This window comes from Pituophis catenifer, unplaced genomic scaffold, assembly GCF_029215685.1.
Source record: "Pituophis catenifer annectens isolate HBS135680 unplaced genomic scaffold, rPitCat1.0.hap2 SCAF_2, whole genome shotgun sequence".
Classification (NCBI taxonomy): Eukaryota; Metazoa; Chordata; class Lepidosauria; order Squamata; family Colubridae; genus Pituophis; species Pituophis catenifer.
The window spans coordinates 255,275,613-255,293,947 of NW_027256882.1; the positions used below are offsets into that span (position 1 = coordinate 255,275,613).

Sequence of the window (18,335 nt, forward strand, 5' to 3'; positions counted from 1 at the left end):
ACAAAATGAACAAAAGCATTGATATACCTAGGTAGAGCTGTGAGAGATCAAGAGCTAAAGCTGATTCAGAGCCTACACAAACTTGCTCATAGCATCTATTGGAAGTATGACATATTTTCCTATAATCATGCCACTGCTACCATTTAACCACAGAAAAAAATGTACTGTTGTAAAGTGCTATATGTGCATCTATACACACTATGAATCAAAGTTTGCCCCTCAGATCTCTGCATAATCCTCTTTATTCATATGTAAAGCCCTATCTGAATGCCCTGAGATTTATTTGATTTATATGGCTGCCCATATCAATACATGACCAGGGGCAGCTAATAGTATTAAAAATTAGTCACACTATGAAGAGCTGCTGATTTGGAAGTGCCCTTTATATCATAGTGTACACTGCTATTCTTAGCCAACTTAATTTCAGCAGAACCGGAATTTCCATTTTAATTGCACTACAGGAATATGTGAATGTGTGTGAGAGTAGATTTAGGATTACGTCATGCTAGCTTTTTTTCTGACTAAACAAAGCATTTCAGGGTCCATGGTTTATGCCAACAGTAAATTCACTAGCAAGCTCCTCCCATGTGTAGAAATAGGCTCACACGGGATTAAAGTAAAACAAATGCAAATAATAATAGGATCCCTAATATTTTAAATGTATACAATATCACATAAACAAAACTACTTTGTTATTTAGAGGAGTATAAGTGAAGCAAATGCCACCCTTAAAATATGACTAAAATGTTTAAAATACATGGAGATTTAGAAATTATTTGAGTTATTAAACTTTTCCCAGAAACATATGTCCATACTGCTTCATAGTGAACTGAATTTTTTGTTGTTTAAAATCCCTATGTGTTACTTCCTCTAGTTAAGTGTTATTTCTTCTAAAAGATGGGGAAGCCCACTGACCCTGTATAATTTAGTTTGTAGCAGGTTGCAAAATGCATTCACTGTTAGAAAGAGATGACTGGAGTGATTAAACAGCTAAATTCCTATAAGAAGTACATCAGTGGTCAAGTCACCAGGCAGTATCCTTACTAGAGGAAACCTCCATTCTGTGTTCACATATTTGCATGCATGGTTGCTCAACCACAGTTTACTAAATCCATTTTTTCTGGACTTACATAATGTACAGAAGAATGAGTTAACCACAAGGGCTGGTTCTGAACAACATGCCAGGATGGCTGGTATGTTTTTGGTCTGTATACTGTGCAAACACAGCCTCTTACCAGTTTCTATTTACATCTATGTATGATTGATATCTAAAAGAAGAAAGAAAAAATTTAACAATATCCCTTCAAAACCATCAGTGACTATATCTGACTATCAACTCCTGGCAAATCATTGCTATCTGCTGATTTATTACTACTGAGGAGCTGGGGATAGTGTTGATTCCACCATCAACCAGTGTTAGCTTTTTGAGGAAGTCCAGACAAGAAGCATAACAATGAATATTAGCTGTATCTTTATTGCAAGGTTATATTAACAGAGTTTCTTTCATATGTGGCTCTTCTTCTTGTTTCCCATTCCCCACATACCATTAGACAGACAAAAAATAAAGGACACTGATTTTTAAATCCATACTTCTAAATGTGCACTTAATAGTTTTGGATTTGCATAGTTCAAATATGCAAGAACCAGAGTGAAATATCTGCTTCATTAACAACCCTTCCCCACACATATTTTCTCTATGTAGCTACCTCAAGTCTAACCTAATTATCTCAATTATATCATTTATCAAAAATGAGAAGACACATTGAATTCTCCTCATCCTGAAATGCCTAAATGCATGTTAAAAAATGGCATCCTTTGACCTTTTTATGCTGCCAAGCCAGCAAAAGGATGACCGCATGTAGCAAGGAATATATCATCAGCAAAGCATGAAAGAGACTAAAAATTATAAGGCTACCATTAAAACCAAAGGGCCGTATAATAAAAAAGGAGAACCTTAACACAAAGATTTGACCTTTACAAGGAGATGAGCCTTATATCTGAAAACATCCTAGTGACATTCAAAACCAACAGGTGTCCTCTATCAAACACTGCAGCCATCCTCCCCTTCCTTCCACCTGTTCTCCATGTGAGAACAGTCACTCATATCACTTCAGCATCTACACTGACTTCCTATTGTTTTCTAAATGCAACCCAAAGGGCTATTTTCAATCCATCTCCAGAAAAGTTCTGACAGCTGGGAATCATCACATGCTTTTATATTGGTCTAGCATGGGCATCTAGAGAAAGATTCTGCATGGATTTAGATTGAAAGTGTATCTTGTCTAGGAGCAGTTTTGGTTTTATTTCTTTACATATTTTTTGGGGGGGCTAAGTGCTAGTCAAAACATGCTTTGTGATGGTTGGGAGGTTTTGTAGAAGACTGTTTTAGCCATGCTATAGTAGTATAGTAAAGTATAGCTTTTATTGTTATTGTACATCATATATACAACAAAATTGGTTTAGCTTCTCTGGTGCAATCCATAACAGAAAATACAAAACAACATAAATAGTATAGAGAATAATCCCTATACAAGTAATTGGGAAAAATTATTTGTATAGTAATTTCCACCAGCAGGGCATCATGCTTTATAAGGAAAAGGCTTTTCAGGTAGCCCAGCAGGACAAATGCTCTGCTGAACATCTGGAGAAGGGCTGCCAGGCAGAGCAGACAGATATGATATACTTGCAAGAAAGTTTGAGGTAGTGTTTCTCAATCCTGTCAACGTTAAACACATGGAGTGGCTGGGGAATCCTGAGAGTTTTAGCCATGCTGGCTTGGGAATTCTGAAGTCTATACACCTTAAAGTGGCCAAGATTGAGAAACACTGTTTTAAGGTACTTTTATGCCAGATGAGATAGGTTCTGTTAAAAATTGAGTCCTCATTTGGAACCTTTATTTTTCAATTTGTGCTAGTGTAAAATGCACAAATTCAATTTTTTATGCTTCAAGGAGGTTTCAATCTCTCCCTTTGGAAGATATTTGCTTTCTGCAAATGTTTTCCAACACAAATGTGCAAGCTACCTCGAACCTTCAGTTCAGGCTTAAAGGTCTTCGTCTGTGTAGTAAGGTTAATCAATTCATTATAACTTATGCAGCATAAATAAGCAGACAGGAATCTACTGAATGCGTTCTTAGTTCTCCTTTAACAGTACATTCCTTAAAGTCAATCAATTTAGAAATTAGTCTTGACAATCTTAGGTCTTGTTAACTTTCATTGATCTAGGTCAAAATATATCTATTGATGAGTCTTAATTTAGTTCTATTTTTCACAATAGAAATAAGCAGAAACTTTTTCCGTAGAAGGGTGAGTGGAAATTCAACTGATAAAGCATTGTGTATTGCTACACATTCAGGCCAAAATATCTCATCAATTACATTTTTACCATACTCAACATAGAATTATTGAAAGTATAAAAAGGCAATATATTTAGAGAGCCTAAAACTTAGAGAAATCTAAGTTGTTGGCTTAATTCAATATAGTTCATGTTTCATACCTGCTGCATTGGTTCTTCCTCTAAATACATCATCATAAGCTTTCCACTGGGGTGTCACTTGATAAACATGGATGAACACCACAAACACTACCACCAGGCATACTAGTGGTACCAGGGCAGCAGTAAAAAGAGCTGCATAAATATTTGGAATGAAGCACCTGAAAGGGAAAAAAAAACCAGAGTCATTATCAAATATTATAGGAACTTTGACTGGAATGTGGAAGTCACCCACACACGTTGTTTAACCATATGATTTTCGAGAGTAAAAAGGAAATTCAAATGGTATTTAATTATCTTATATATCTTGAATTTATAAGAGACAGTGATTGTCAAAATGGGATTAAGTTTTTTTAGAGTATGATAAAAGTTTTTATAAATGCACTTTTCCCAAACAGAAAAAAGTTACTCACTCAAAAAACCCTCCTATATATACATTTATCTAATGTCAAACTTAGTAGCACTATTTTAAAAAAATATGCATTTTGTAAATTTATCATTGGTTAACACATTCTTTAAAATTTCTTTAAAACCATATATTAAACCAAAAATGATTGGCATATAATAAAAGGTTCCTTTTAGATAAAACAACTGTGGATTGCCTTTTGTAATAACTTTCCTCCCTCTAGTTTTCCTTTTTCAGTTGGAGAAGTGAATAGGGCTAGATCTCACCCATTCAAAAACCATTAATACTTGCCTCCTGTAAACCCAATTATGGTGGATTCTTTGGAGGTAAATAAATGAGAATTGGTGTTTTAACGCAAAAGATGAAAATTGCTCTACTGCAGAGGACTGTCGTTAACAACTGGATTGTCTATTTCACCGAAGCTTCAGTAGATCAGTAGATTTCTGCACACTCTGTAACAAGCTGTTCGGTTAAATGTAAGAACACTGTGCAAATCCACTTGTAAGCAATAAAATTTTTGAAAAAAAAATAAAATAAAAAAAATGAAAAATAAAAAATAAAAATAAATGAGAATTGACATAGTCCAGGAATATCTTACCTTCTAGAAAAATGTACTGTTTGATTACTTTATCGGAATACTGTTAAGTTTTATTTACGTAGTTTAAAATATAGAATGCCAATAGTAACATTATTTGATTCACAAAACTTAATTGTATTTAAAGAACTTTTGGACTGAATTAGGTATTGAGCCACAGCAGTTCTTTTAAACTTCTATAAACCTCTGACTCCTTACCAACTTCAATAGCCAATTGATTCACATTCACTTTTTTCAAATCAGAAAGAAAAATAAGCAATTGGAATGTTCTAGCATCTCCACTGTTTCCCTTTTGTACATTCATTAGATAATAAAAATGTTGAATCTCCACAAAATGTTTAGGAATATCTCCCCATTGCTCAATTCTGACTAATTATGAGCAATACTGATCAGTAAAAGCTTGACTTACAACCAGGGGTGCAATGTTACCGGTTCACACCAGTTCGGGTCAAGCGGTAGTAATAAAAGCTACCAGTTCAGGTGAATCAATAGTAAAAGAAAGCTACTGGTTCGTCTGAATCAGTATTTCCGACGATCAGCTGTGCCGCGCAATTTATATTCACTAGAAAGCAGGAAATCCTGCTTTCTAGTGAATCTAAATCATGCGGCACAGCTGTTCTCCCTTGTGCTGCTTAGAGAGTCCATTGAATGGGGTTAATCCTCATGTGATTGACCAGAGACTGAGTAAGAATTTGTTTAAACACATCTTCTCTTCCTGTCTAGCCCCAGTTCTTTACTCAGTCCGGCCTTTAGAGACATAATTACCTCCTTCATTGGATTCCCTAACCACCACATTGGAGAAATTTCTTTTCTTCCTGCATTTTAAAATTGTGGATTGCTTGTCAACGACAGCCAGCAAGCCGCACAGACTCAAACGAAGCTCAGCTGAGCCGCGGCTTCGGTGGCGGCCTTTCCAGCCGCGTTTCTATTTTTAGAATGTAAGAATATGAACAAAAGCAGATGCAAACAAATTATTGTACTAATTAAATGTACAAATCATCCACTTTGATATATCCACCTATTGCATAGAAGGGTCTGAGCTATCTTGGCAGTGAGTTATATATTATGGCTGGGCATGCCCTATGGGAGAGAAGGGAACTTGTAGTGCTCTGAATCTCGATTTAGTTATGGGATTTGTATCCTGCTTATTTGAGTATGTTGGTGGATAACAGTTAACAGAATAAATAATAATAGCTTAAAAGTGCATTACATATAAGTTAGAAAATATTATAAATTATAACAAAATTAAGCTAACATAAAAAATTAAAGATAAAGTGGGTCAAAACCATTATTGGGTTCATTAGTTCTTATGTACAGAAATTTCTCCCAAAATATCCAGTTTTACAGCTTTCTGAAAAATAAGCAGTGTATTCCAAAGGCAGGCAGCCATGCTGAGCAGACCTATCTCCAGAACTGGAAAAGCCAGTTTTTTAGCAAGTGCAAAGGTCAGAGGTCACCATAGGATTCACATCACTAACCAGAATTATTTAATAGATGATAACGAGCTCTCTTATGAAAGTGACCTATTTTTCTCTAATAATGCTAAGTCTCAATGGACTGTATGTAACTCTCAAGAACTATTACTTTGCGGACATGAAAAATATACTGAGCATATGTGTGAATATGAAACATTTTAGAAAGAAGGAAGGAAACTCTGTCGTATGTGGAAGATCAAGTTTAGTAGTCATCTATGGAAACCAAGCTTTCATCTGCAAGAATGTATATTACCATACCTCTGCATTGCAGAGAATATAGCAAGCTTCATAATACTATAATGGTGCCATTTTGTTAGGCATAAAATGTGGACAAGCACAAAGTTTATTACTTGACATTTTTATTATTGCAAATATACTGGCTAGGATTCTATGCTGACTTGGCTGAAACACATTAAGGGGGGCTGTAAAGAGAGAGAATTATGATGTCCAAATATTCTTCAGACCATTATGAATTTCCTGTTTGTGAAATACCCAGCATATTGTTTTACACAGTTTATATTATGGATTTATTGCACCCTAAAGTTTAGGTGGTGTTTAATAATAGGTAGTGCTAATGATTGAAAGAAAAACCAGATTATGTTGATACTCTGGCAGCTGTCACTGTGACTATATATATACTCCAGGATGGGGCTCTATTGGATCTGTCATATATTGTGTCTCTATGCATATCCTGCTTTCAGTCCAATGTGTGCGCATGACTATTTTCAACCCTTATCTCCTATTCCTGCGTGGGCCTTTCCTTCCTATTTGCAATGTCAGTTGCATATTTCTCCCATTGCATGCCAAATCCCTGACCTGATTGTGCTGCTCAGTGAGGAGTGGTGACAACTTATAATATAAGTAAATGTTATTTGAGTGTCTATATGTTTTTGTTTTTGCTGACCGCATATTAAAGTTGGGAACTGTTTAAGATGTGATACTTTCTTTAGAATTATCAAAGTTTTGGGTATTCTGTTTTAATAACTGTTTTATAATATGAAAGTAAGTTTATTGTTGTACTTAGTGAGTTCACATATTAAAGCAATTGCCATGATATGTTTTACAATATAATATCTCAGAATGCAATACAGTAGTTTTTGTTCAACTATAAATAGCCTAAAATCTTCCATTTAAAGATTACCGCAGAGACCTGAATCACAGTCCTCTTATCAAAAGAGCTACATCTGCTTCTTTTTCCAGCTGATAAGCAGGAAATAAGGATTGATCAACCAAATTTTCTTATTGGCTGTTTGTGCTGCATAGTGTTGCTGAACAAATACTAATACTAATACTGAGCCTGGTGGTGCAGCAGACTAAAGCACTGTTATTAACATCAATCTGTCTGCAATTACTGTTCAAATCTCACCAGGCTCAAGGTTGACTCAGCCTTCCATCCTTTCTAAGGTAGGTAAAATGAGGACCCAGATTGTGGGGGCAATAAGCTGACTTTGTATAAATAAACAAAAATATGAAGGCTATTGCTTAACGCATTGTAAGCCGCCCTGAGTCTCCGAAGAAGGACGGCATATAAATCAAATAAAAAAAAAACAACAAATATTCATACAAATGCTTGATACAAACTTCCATGATTTTAGCAGCCACCACTGTGCTCTTACCTGCAAAACAAACTAACATCTAAATCAAAGATAAAGTGATGTCTGCTAAAATCATAAAAGTTTATTAGTAATTAGATTAATTACAACTTTTTATTTTATTGTGAACACAATAAACAATTTGTAGATATTTGCTTGCTCTCAGAAGGACTGTGCAGGTATCATACATCTGTCTGGCCTAGTTAATGCCGTCGTGTTTCCCAAAATGTAGTTTGATTACTATAGTTACTGAGTTATTCTTCCTAGGAGGGACGTAGTGGCTCAGTAGCTAAGACACTGTCGATCGAAAGGTTGGCAGTTCAGCAGTTCGAATCCCTAGTGCCGCATAATGGGGTGAGCTCCCGTTACCTGTGTCAGCTTCTGCCAACCTAGCAGTTTGAAAGAACATAAAAAATGCAAGTAGAAAAATAGGGACCCGCTTTGGTGGGAAGGTAAAAGCGTTCTATGCGCCTTTGGCATTTGGTCTTGCCTGCCACATGACCACGGAGATGTCTTTGGACAGCACTGGCTCTTCGGCTTTGAAATGGAGATGAGCACCGCCCCCTAGAGTTGGGCACGACTAGCACAGATGTGCAAGGGGAATCTTTACCTTTACCTTTATTCTTCCTCAGGTAATCAGCAAAGATTAGACATTGATGTTATGGACAGGTATTGAATAGTAACCAATAGTTACTGCCACACAGAAAAACAATTCCTTTCCCATTTTATCTTTGAACTTTCTGAACAAAAAAATTTCTGTGACTTGTACACTCCAGTTCGCAAGGAAAACAGTGAATAGATAAAAGTATTATGTTGATGAAGTATTATATCAGACTGAAGAAGCTACTTGGATAAAAAGCAAGATGTTTCAAATGAAAAAAGGGAAGAACTCCAGTTGCCGTGACTCAACTTTCAGATGAAAATATTAAGTTTGTAAAATTGCACAGTTTGTATCAGCAATGATGGCTGGCGAATGGCAGAAAATTCCTGATCCTCAGTGTACAATAGTTTGTATGAACAGAGCTTATGTATTTACTTTGGCAATAGAAGTACACAACTCTGCCTACATTTCAAATTTACGGGACTAGAAATTTCACCTAATGTGGTTATGACACCAGTAGGGATCTGATACTCCCCTGGAAAATATAAATTGCCCTGAAAAACCCTCAAAGTAGTTAACAAGCAACACATTTGTTATAGCTAAAGTGTGTGCACTGATTTTTTTTTACTTAAAACTCATAAGGCAGGTTCTAGGAAAGTAAGAAAAACAAAAATATTGAGATTAGCAAAATTCCCTCTTGAAGTTTCCTATTTTTCTTATCAACTGTTTATACCAAAATTATAGGAATAAAACCAGTGCTTTGCAAGCACTTGTTCTAAGCCCAGAAGCAAAGTAAAAGATTATGTGTTGTTAGTCAAGATCTTTGAACTAAACTTATATATTATCAATATATTTCAATGTAGACAGAAGATAAATCCTGAATATTCTTGACAGAACAAAACTAGTTAGTAAAACACATGTATGAAATTCCCTTGATACTTTTGGGTTTTTTAGGTAACATTTTAACAGCAGGAACGCTTCGTTTACAATACTGAGGAAGGGAGATGCCAAAGTTCAAATTAATTAACTGATGATTGAGATGAAAATGAAATTAATTACACCAGCATTTTTCAAACCGATATCCACAGGATACTTGGAATAAATATTCCCCAAATTTGCAATAATCATGGTAAATTCCTATGCTGGAGAAGAGTAGCTTGGGGTATCCTCCACAGCTAGGATGGTGAATAATGAGGGAGCTGGACGCTATAATTCAGGAAAGAAAACTGGTTTTCCTCATTCCAAACTTAAAAGAATTCCAAGCATAACCATAAATTGTAAGTAATTGCAATGAATCTACATTAGGATTAGGCAAGGAAGAACCTTTTCAAAGATGTTTGCTTATATTCAGAGGACTGGGTAGAGTGTTCTATCCAGTGGACCACAATGATGCAGAAGAAGGAAATAATGAAGAGAAGGAGTGGAAAGAAAATTAAAAAAAAGAAAAGCTGTATCTACAATTGGCTTCAACTATGTGCTCCTCATGCAGGTGGTCTATGATGATTCTTGACAAAAGCAATGACTACCCTAAAGAACTTTTACTAGGCAGCTGAATACTAGGCAGTGTGAATAATGACCCTGCTATGCTGTCACCATCACTGGGTCATTCTTATTTTCCTCAGTATTCCCATGTAGTTTATTAAGTGGGTTCAGGAAAAAGAAAAAGAAATCAAGAACAATATAGTTGTTCTATATACAGAAGGTTTAATCAGCCCCTTCCTCTGCTGTCCTTAATACTCTCCACAAGCTGGAAATAAATCTCTGCTCTGTCTAGCCCTTTCTACATATACAGCCTTCCTAGATAAGTGATCCAATTCTTGAAGAGGTCACAAAGATGGAACAGTTGTCCCTGCTAATGATGGGATTAATTTGAATCCCCAAATAAAGATCTTCTGCCTACCAATGCCTATCTGGATTCTATTCAACCTTGAGGTTAGTTGAAGGCATATTGACTTGTCCAGGTGCCAAGTCAGCAAAAGGAATTAAATCCAGGATGCTTGGAAATGAATCAAACATTATCTTATATACCATAATTGCTGTTTAAATGCAATGTTTAAAACAAGCATAATGAAATTCTTGGACTTAAATATAGTGAACTTCTTGGACTTTCTTGGATTTACCATTCCTATCCTTCCCTACTTTGATCTGATCACTTGTCTCAGATTATGGTACCTGAACACTTTACCATTACTTTTTATGGGCTAGGAAAGGAGCTAACTCTGTCTCTCATTCTATCACTGTTGGTCTCTGGAGCAGGCTGACACTGTGTTACTTCTCAGTTCTGGAATATAATGGAATAACATAAACATATATTTTATGCAGCTGCACTATTTGGAAACCAAAGATACTGCACATGGCATATTCTTTTATAAACAAAAAACTATCTCCAAATTCAGAGATAACACTTCATAATTTTATCGAATAGAGAGTTAGAATATAAAATTCACTGGGTATGAAACCATGCAATTCATTTAATAAATCTTCCTGTATAGATCTATTTTTAAATGAAAGAAAAAGAAACACCAAATTGCACCAGATTATCTGGATTTCCCTTGGTTATTGTTTAGAGATTGTTGTTTTTGTTTCTCTTCTCTAAAATGTGTTTGCAAAGCCTGGAAAGCCCTTTAAATGCTAATACAGCATGAACAGGGGATTTTCTTTAAAAGATCTTCTGTTCTGAATGCCAGCAGCTTTATGAGTCAAAACAAACAGTTCTCAGATGTACCATATCAATTGCTCAAGAGCGTTGATCTGAATAGTATAATGCAGGGTGATTTATTTATTTAAAAAAAACTTTTGAGATTAGCATGACTGCCCATAAAATCATTTAATTTTAATTGTGAGTTTTTATGAAATAATACATTTTTTTTAGTGCAATGGAAAATCCGATTACGTGTAAAAGCTCTGATTCTGATACCAATCTATCATTCTGTCTGCCTACCCATCCATCCATCAATTCATCCATGACAATTTTGCTTCAGATTTAGGAAGCAAGCAAAAACAGCCATCCAAATTAGTTTCATAAATATTTATCAAAATGAAAAGAGCAATTAATTATCTGGATTTAGGCTCCACTTTAGAACAGGCTTTTTTCTTTTTTTGAAAAAAGCTAAATCATGCGGATAGAAGATGAACTTAGATCAGCACTTAGATCAATCTTTAAATTGGAAGGCAATAGGAATTGATGAAATATCCCCTGAAATTTGGCAGGTGACGGAAGAGAAATCAGTAAAGGTTATAATTAAGCTATGCTAACAGCACAGTAGAGCAGGTGGGATGGCTCAGTGGCTAAGAAGCTGATTGAAAGGTTGGCAGTTCAGTTGTTCGAATCCCTAGTGCCGTGTAATGGGGTGAGCTCCCGTTACTTGTCCCAGCTTCTGCCAACCTAGCAGTTCGAAAGCATGTAAAAAATGCAAGTAGAAAAATAGGGACCACCTTTGGTGGGAAGGTAACAGCGTTCCGTGCACCTTTGCAGTTTAGTCATGCCGGCCACATGACCACAGAGATGTCTTCGGACAGTGCTGGCTCTTCGGCTTTGAAATGGAGATGAGCACTGCTCCTAGAGTCGGGAATGACTAGCACATATGTGCGAGGGTAACCTTTATCTTTAACAGCACAGTGGCCACCAGATTAGAAGATGTCAATCTTCGTTCCAATACCAAAAAAAGGAGGATTAATAGATTATGCAAACCATACCTGTAATTTCACAACTAGCAAAATGTTTAGGATCATCCAACACAGATTAGAAACTGCATTGGATGGAACACAATTCATTATTGCTGGCGTAAAAATAAATCAATATGTACTTCACTCATTAGAGAAAAGCCTTCAATTGTGGCATTTAAGTCAAGCTGCAAAATGCGCTATAAAAAATAGGAAATCCAGAACATAATATTGTCCTCATGAAAACGTATACATAGGTGAGAAAGCCATAATATTGATATAAAAAAGTCACAATTTACTAAGATATACATTAATACTGACAGCTTAAGAACAAATTTGGAACACCACTATCAGACTAGGAGACTAAAATTGGAGAACATGAACAAGAATGGCTCCCATATTTACTCTGAATTATGCAACAGGGTGAATTTACACATTTGAAATACCATTTTTAGGAAAAATATTATAAGACTAATAACAATAATAGATGAAAGGATTCAGATAGTTACTACCCCATAATGTTTAAGGTAATATACACACATACACACACACAAACAAACACACATATGTATTTTTATTGTGGTCATTTGCTGTAGAAATAAACAGAAAGGAAGCAGAGACTCTCATACGGGAAAGTTTTCCCACAATGTTTTTATTTATGTTTTACTCCATTTTAGTTGTTTCTTTTTTTGTTATTCCATTGTTACTATCCAATGTATAATTTTTTTTGCCTTTGCCTTTCATTTAGGATAGAATAGGATGGGATAGGATGGGATGGGATGGGATGGGGTGCCTAAAACAAACACAGCACTACTTTCATTTACTAAACAAGGAAAAGGCAACAGGTGCAACTTCTGTTAGTTCTACTACTGGGAATATTTCTAGTGAATCCACTTCATTCTAGGCTTTAGTCATGGTGGTTGCCGCCATATTCAGGCACCCATGGGGGATTAAATAGGCACACTATGTTTTTGTTTGTATTGGATTTTTTTTTTCTGTAAAAGGATTTTTTCCTTTGCCTAAAATGTACTGTTTAAACATAATTACAGAATTATTTCAAAATATATAAATACAGAATTACAAACATGACTGAGAAAAACATGACAATATCCCAGAAGATGAGATTGCTAACTGGTGTGGTAGCTGATGCAGCCCAACAGCATTTAACTGAAAACAAGCTCTTTCCACTTATGAAGAAAGGAAACTGCCAAAGCAACAAAGAAACAAATGATTAGCTCTTAACTGATGAGATAATGTTAGCAAACTGCAAGAGAAGGAAGCCCAACTTTAATATAGTTTGGATTGATTACAAGAAGGTGTTTAACTCCCTGCCACATGATTGGACAACCAAGTGCCTAGAAATAACAGGAGTCACTTGAAACATTAGAAACTTTGTGCAAAGATCAATGGCACAATGGAAGACACAGTTGCTGGTCATTGTGATAGACTGGGAGAGGTTAATATCAAGAAAGGAAACTTTCAAGGAGACTCATGCTTAGCACTGTTAGTCATTAATTCTGCTGTCAATAATACTAAATAATACTAATACTAATACTAAACAACTGGAAGTCAGGCCATGGCTAACAACAAAAACATATGTCAGGATATTCCACCTCCTTTAGATGGACAATCTGAAATAAAATAGCTTGTCAACACTCTAATATGCAGCCAAATATTGCAATGGAGTTTGGACAGGACAAATGTGCTACCCTGACCGTCAACAGGGGAAGTAATGAAACTGAAGGAATCAAGATGCCCTATGGAAGAAGATTTTAAAATCCAAACTCAGTGAACAAAATACGATCAAGTTGATTAATCCCTGGGAAAGTCTAGTTGATATACAACTGGAATAGTGAACTGGACTCAAACGGAACAAGAAGCCCTAGATAAGAAGACCAGAAATATAATGATAATGCCCTTTATTCACAGAGCAATCTTGACAGACCAGTTACCAAGGAGTCTAGGAGTGGAATGTTGCAAGTACACCCAGCAATTGAAGAAGAAAAAAGAGCACCAGAAGAATATCTGAAGGACAGAGAATAAGAATCACTGAATCTAATACACCACAAATGCGGACTGAATATCAAATGGACTAAATTGGCCTATAAGAAAGATCAAATGTAGAATAGAAAAGAGACATGGCAAAACAAATTATCACATGGCTAGTACATTACAAAAAAACAAGCAGGCAAAGCAGATAACAAGAGCATCAAGGAAAGACTAGGAGCAGGAAAATGAAGAAAATGACAGAGGCTAATTCTGGCTGCCTTAAGAGCAAATACATACGAAGGCAGATCTGAGAAGACAGCAACAGACAGCAAATGTTCCCTCTGCAACAGAATGACAAAGCAAGCAAGAACTGGTGGGACTACAAAATAGTTATGTTAGAAAATGAAAAAGACCGAAGTGCTATGGAACTTTAGAATTCAAATATAAAACATCTGCCACACAACACCCCAAGTTTAACAATTGTTGATTTTAAAAAAAGAGAAAAGTATTGGATGTGAATACTGTAAAACCCAAAGACAGTAGAATAGAACTGAAAGAACTGAAGAAAAAGACCTGCAAGTAGAAGTAGAATTGTGGCAAAAGAAAGCAAAGGTAGTACCAACAATAATCCCCAAACAACTAGAGCACTACTTGAACCCCATCAGCATTGACAAAAGCACATCAGTCAATTGCAAAAGGCAGTTTTAGTTGGAACAGCTTACATCCTGCAGCAATATATTTAACACCACCAAACAACCATGGTTTCTTATCCTAAATTCCTGGGAAGTACTTGATAGATCAGACTGCCAAATCCACTATCAACTGACAAGGTGACCAAGAGCAACAACAATACTAATATTAACATACCAAGACATTACCATAAAATTTTCAGGAGTTTTGTTTAATTTGAGCTATTTTTACTTTAATCTGATAATTCAAATTTTAAAAAAATACTCAGAATTCTAATAAAGATATAAAGGTCTATCAATAAATGTAACCAGCAACTTTTTTTGGTTGATAAGACCCATTATGGATCATAGTCTATGGATTTTAAAGATACTGTATCTTATTTATCGAACATAGCTGCTCTCATTTAGCTAAACATTTTCTGATGGAGAAAGAAAAGGATGACCACCAATGACTGAGTTCAATAAAGAATGAAACATAATGAAAAAAGAGATAATGTAGATGAATCTGTAAGAAGTATGGTTCTCAGGGTCTAAAGATAATTTTGGGATGGGATCATGTACTTAATAGATTGCTTCAAGTTATTTAGAACTTGGCTTCTTATGAACTGAAGCTGGCAGAAGGATTGTCAATTAGTCTGTAGAAGATTTACCAGAAATTTGTAGGTACTTGTAGTACTGACTCACAGACCAGAGAAAAATGGCGCATGTGGGAATTCACATTATTTTTATCAATATTTTATAATTCTAGGCCACCAGCATGGCACTCTGATAAGAGTCTGCTGCAGTAGTGGATTTCAAATCCCGTCGCTACTGGTTCACTCGTGGGTACTCACCACTTCTGCACATGCGCAGCAGCGTCCAGGCGGTGGGTGGAGCCTCTCACTGCTACCAGTTCACCCCAGGGCGAACCAATAGCAACCCACCACTGGTCTGCTGGTACTGGACTGCACAAAACACTAGTAGGAGGAAGAGTAAATTCTATCCTGGTTGCTTTCAAAAATTGTACTCAAAGGAAGATATGTATGTGAGAATGCTGATTTCTGACTTAAGAGTTATGACAATGCATGCAGGAATCAACAAAGTTGCCTTTGCTGAAACAAGACAAAAATATAGCATGTTGGTTTGTGAAATGAATCACAGGCCTCAGGGCAATTGGAATGCAGGAAGAGGAAAAGAAGAATGCTAATTAGAAACTACTAACAGCAAACAGCTATACACATTTTTCTTCCTTTTCTCTTTGAAAGAAAAAAGGTTAAAATTTTTTCAAGATAATTGTTTTTACAGAAACCACCTGAGTGACAGAAAAAGAACTCCAGTGATTTTGACAGACTATTGTTACCTATACAAAAGGAAGGATGGGACTCACCCTGTTGGAGCTCAGCTATGAAATATTAGTCAGGGCAGGTGGAATCCCATCAATAAGAGAGGCACAAAGACTACAAAGAATGGTATCTAGCTCTTAGCAGTTTGCAAAATAAATAATCTAAGTCAGGGTGTCCAAAAATAAATATGTATTAAGCACATTTTGATTTCAACATAAATCAAATTCACAATGCATTGCATGTTCAGCGATCCGCTTTTGGTGAACATCAGTCTTTCTCAACTTTGGTCACTTTCAGACATGAGCACTTCAGCTCCCAGAATTCCTCAGCAAGCCTTGCTGACTGAGGAATTACGGGAGCTGAAGTCCACACCAGGGGTGAAATGCTCCTGATTCGGACCTGATCGCCTGATCTGGTAGTGATGGTGGCGGATGGTTCGGAGAACCGGTAGCAAAAATACCCCCCCACCATTTTACATTTCACCACTGGTCCACACATCTGAAAGTGAACAAGGTTAAGAAACACTTGTGTACATGATTTGTGTGTATGTTTTGCTTCTTTGACTAGAAACTCTACCATGACAGGTGATGTGCAAAATCAGAAAATGTATTCCTTTAAAATATAGCAGAAAATCCAATAATAATGTCTTACAATTTTGACAAATAACAAAAAATTGCATTTCTATGTATCTAAGACACTTTGAATACATATAAATATTCAATAATTTTAAGAGAAAATGATATGACAGATGAGCATTAGTTAATTTTGTCTTTAAATCTTCATGAATGTTTATGATAGTTCTGATTGCCCAGTGATATTTTTGTTAAGCAACGCCAGAAAGCTGCAAAATATTATAACCTAGGTACTGTTTAACTTGTTGATTTAAGCAGGTACAAACAGTGTTCCAACAAGAAGTCCAAAGCAACTTGCCACATTCAATTTTTTTACTCAAATGAGCATCTGTATGGAACCATACAGGAACAGATGCAATTGGTGGTAGAACGACCCCACTTCCTCCAAATAATATTTTCTGCTTCGTATTGGAAGTACAGCCACATCCCTATTTATAATACTTCCATTTTTCTATATGGACATGAAGGATTTTCTGATAGTGGCCATTTGTCATGATTTCTAAATTGCATTTGAGTAGGCCTTAGAATTCTACAAATGTCTATAGTTATGAAGAAGATTCATTTATAAATGACTCCTGTCATTCAATGTTATTCACATTGCCATTATTTCTCTTCTGCTTTATTATATTAGATGAGCAGAATGTCATGTACTCCACTCCTCTTGTATTAAATACAGGAAAGGAAAAAGATTATGATTCTTAAAATTGGCTTTCTCTGAACTAGTTTAGCTATGTAAGGTGAGGGGATTTGTAGTTTAACTATACATGTATTATGTATGTCATCTCTAGGTGAGATAGGCAGCATATATATTTAAAAAATAAACAAATAAATGTGTATACTTACAGGTCATTATGAATCAGGCCATAAATCTGTGGTAGGTTATGATGATAGATTCCTCGCAGGATAATTAGTAATAGTATCACAACTAGGGCTGGAAGACCCCAACCCAAAAGAAAAAAAATTAGATAACGCCGTTCTGTGTGTTCATCGTTCATCACCAAGATATACCAAAAATTAACAGCCTATGGAATAACAGAGAACCAATCAATATGTTTAATAGTATTTTACTAACAGTTCTGTAACAACTTTTTAGAAATATACTTATGCCAACATCCAACCCAATTAGTGGCAGAAAACTGACAGCAGAAAAAAAACCTAGCAGTCCATCGAGTCTGTCCTTTGAGTTTTTTCTTTGTTGTTTTTGTTTTCTTTTTAATTAATTATTTTAATTATTATTTTTATTTTTTGATTTTTGTCAGATGATGGACATATGTTTATCCCAAGCATCTTTAAGCTCAGTTACTGATGTTTTTATTCTTCAAAAATAAAAAATATGAGTCTAGGAGTGGCAATCTATATTTGCAACCAGTTGATATCAAATATAAATATCCTTGGGTCTGCCTCTACTGTATAAAAGCAGTGGTTCTTATAGGTTAAACCAAAAGGCAGTATGTACAACAGATAAACTATTAGAACTCAGGAGAAATAAGTTCAAGTCACCACTTTGGGTCAGGCACCTCTTCAATACATCCTCACAGAACTGTAGAAAGGATATAAAATGAAAAGAGAATCCTTCCCTCCCTTCTTATAAGTTGCCTCGGGTTCCCAGAGAAACAGAATGGTATGAATGTCATAAATCAAAACAAACATAGAGTTTCGTTCTGAATGAACATTAAGAAAAACGTATTAATAAGAAAAAAAATGTTCATGAAACCAAAGGCATCACTCTATAATGAGAGGCTAGACCCCCACTCATTGCAGGGTTGATAGCCATCTGCTGGAGACACTTGTGCTGGGCTGCATTCTCTGGATAAGATGACAGTTTTATGCCACTGTGCAACACAGTGTAAAAAAAGAGTAATTTTGATCAGACAAACAG

The 18,335-nt window shown here is 35.7% G+C and overlaps 1 protein-coding gene across 1 annotated transcript in view; it reads right to left on the bottom strand.

Moving 5' to 3' along the window:
• ADGRV1 (adhesion G protein-coupled receptor V1) overlaps positions 1-18,335 on the bottom strand; it is a 303,011-nt gene that overhangs the window by 54,227 nt on the left and 230,449 nt on the right. Inside the window, exons 85-86 of the mRNA XM_070935769.1 lie at positions 17,300-17,478; positions 3,496-3,653 (exon numbers count right to left, since the gene is read on the bottom strand). Of these exons, the coding sequence (XP_070791870.1) occupies positions 3,496-3,653; positions 17,300-17,478 (337 nt within the window). The remainder of the gene's footprint in view (positions 1-3,495; positions 3,654-17,299; positions 17,479-18,335) is intronic.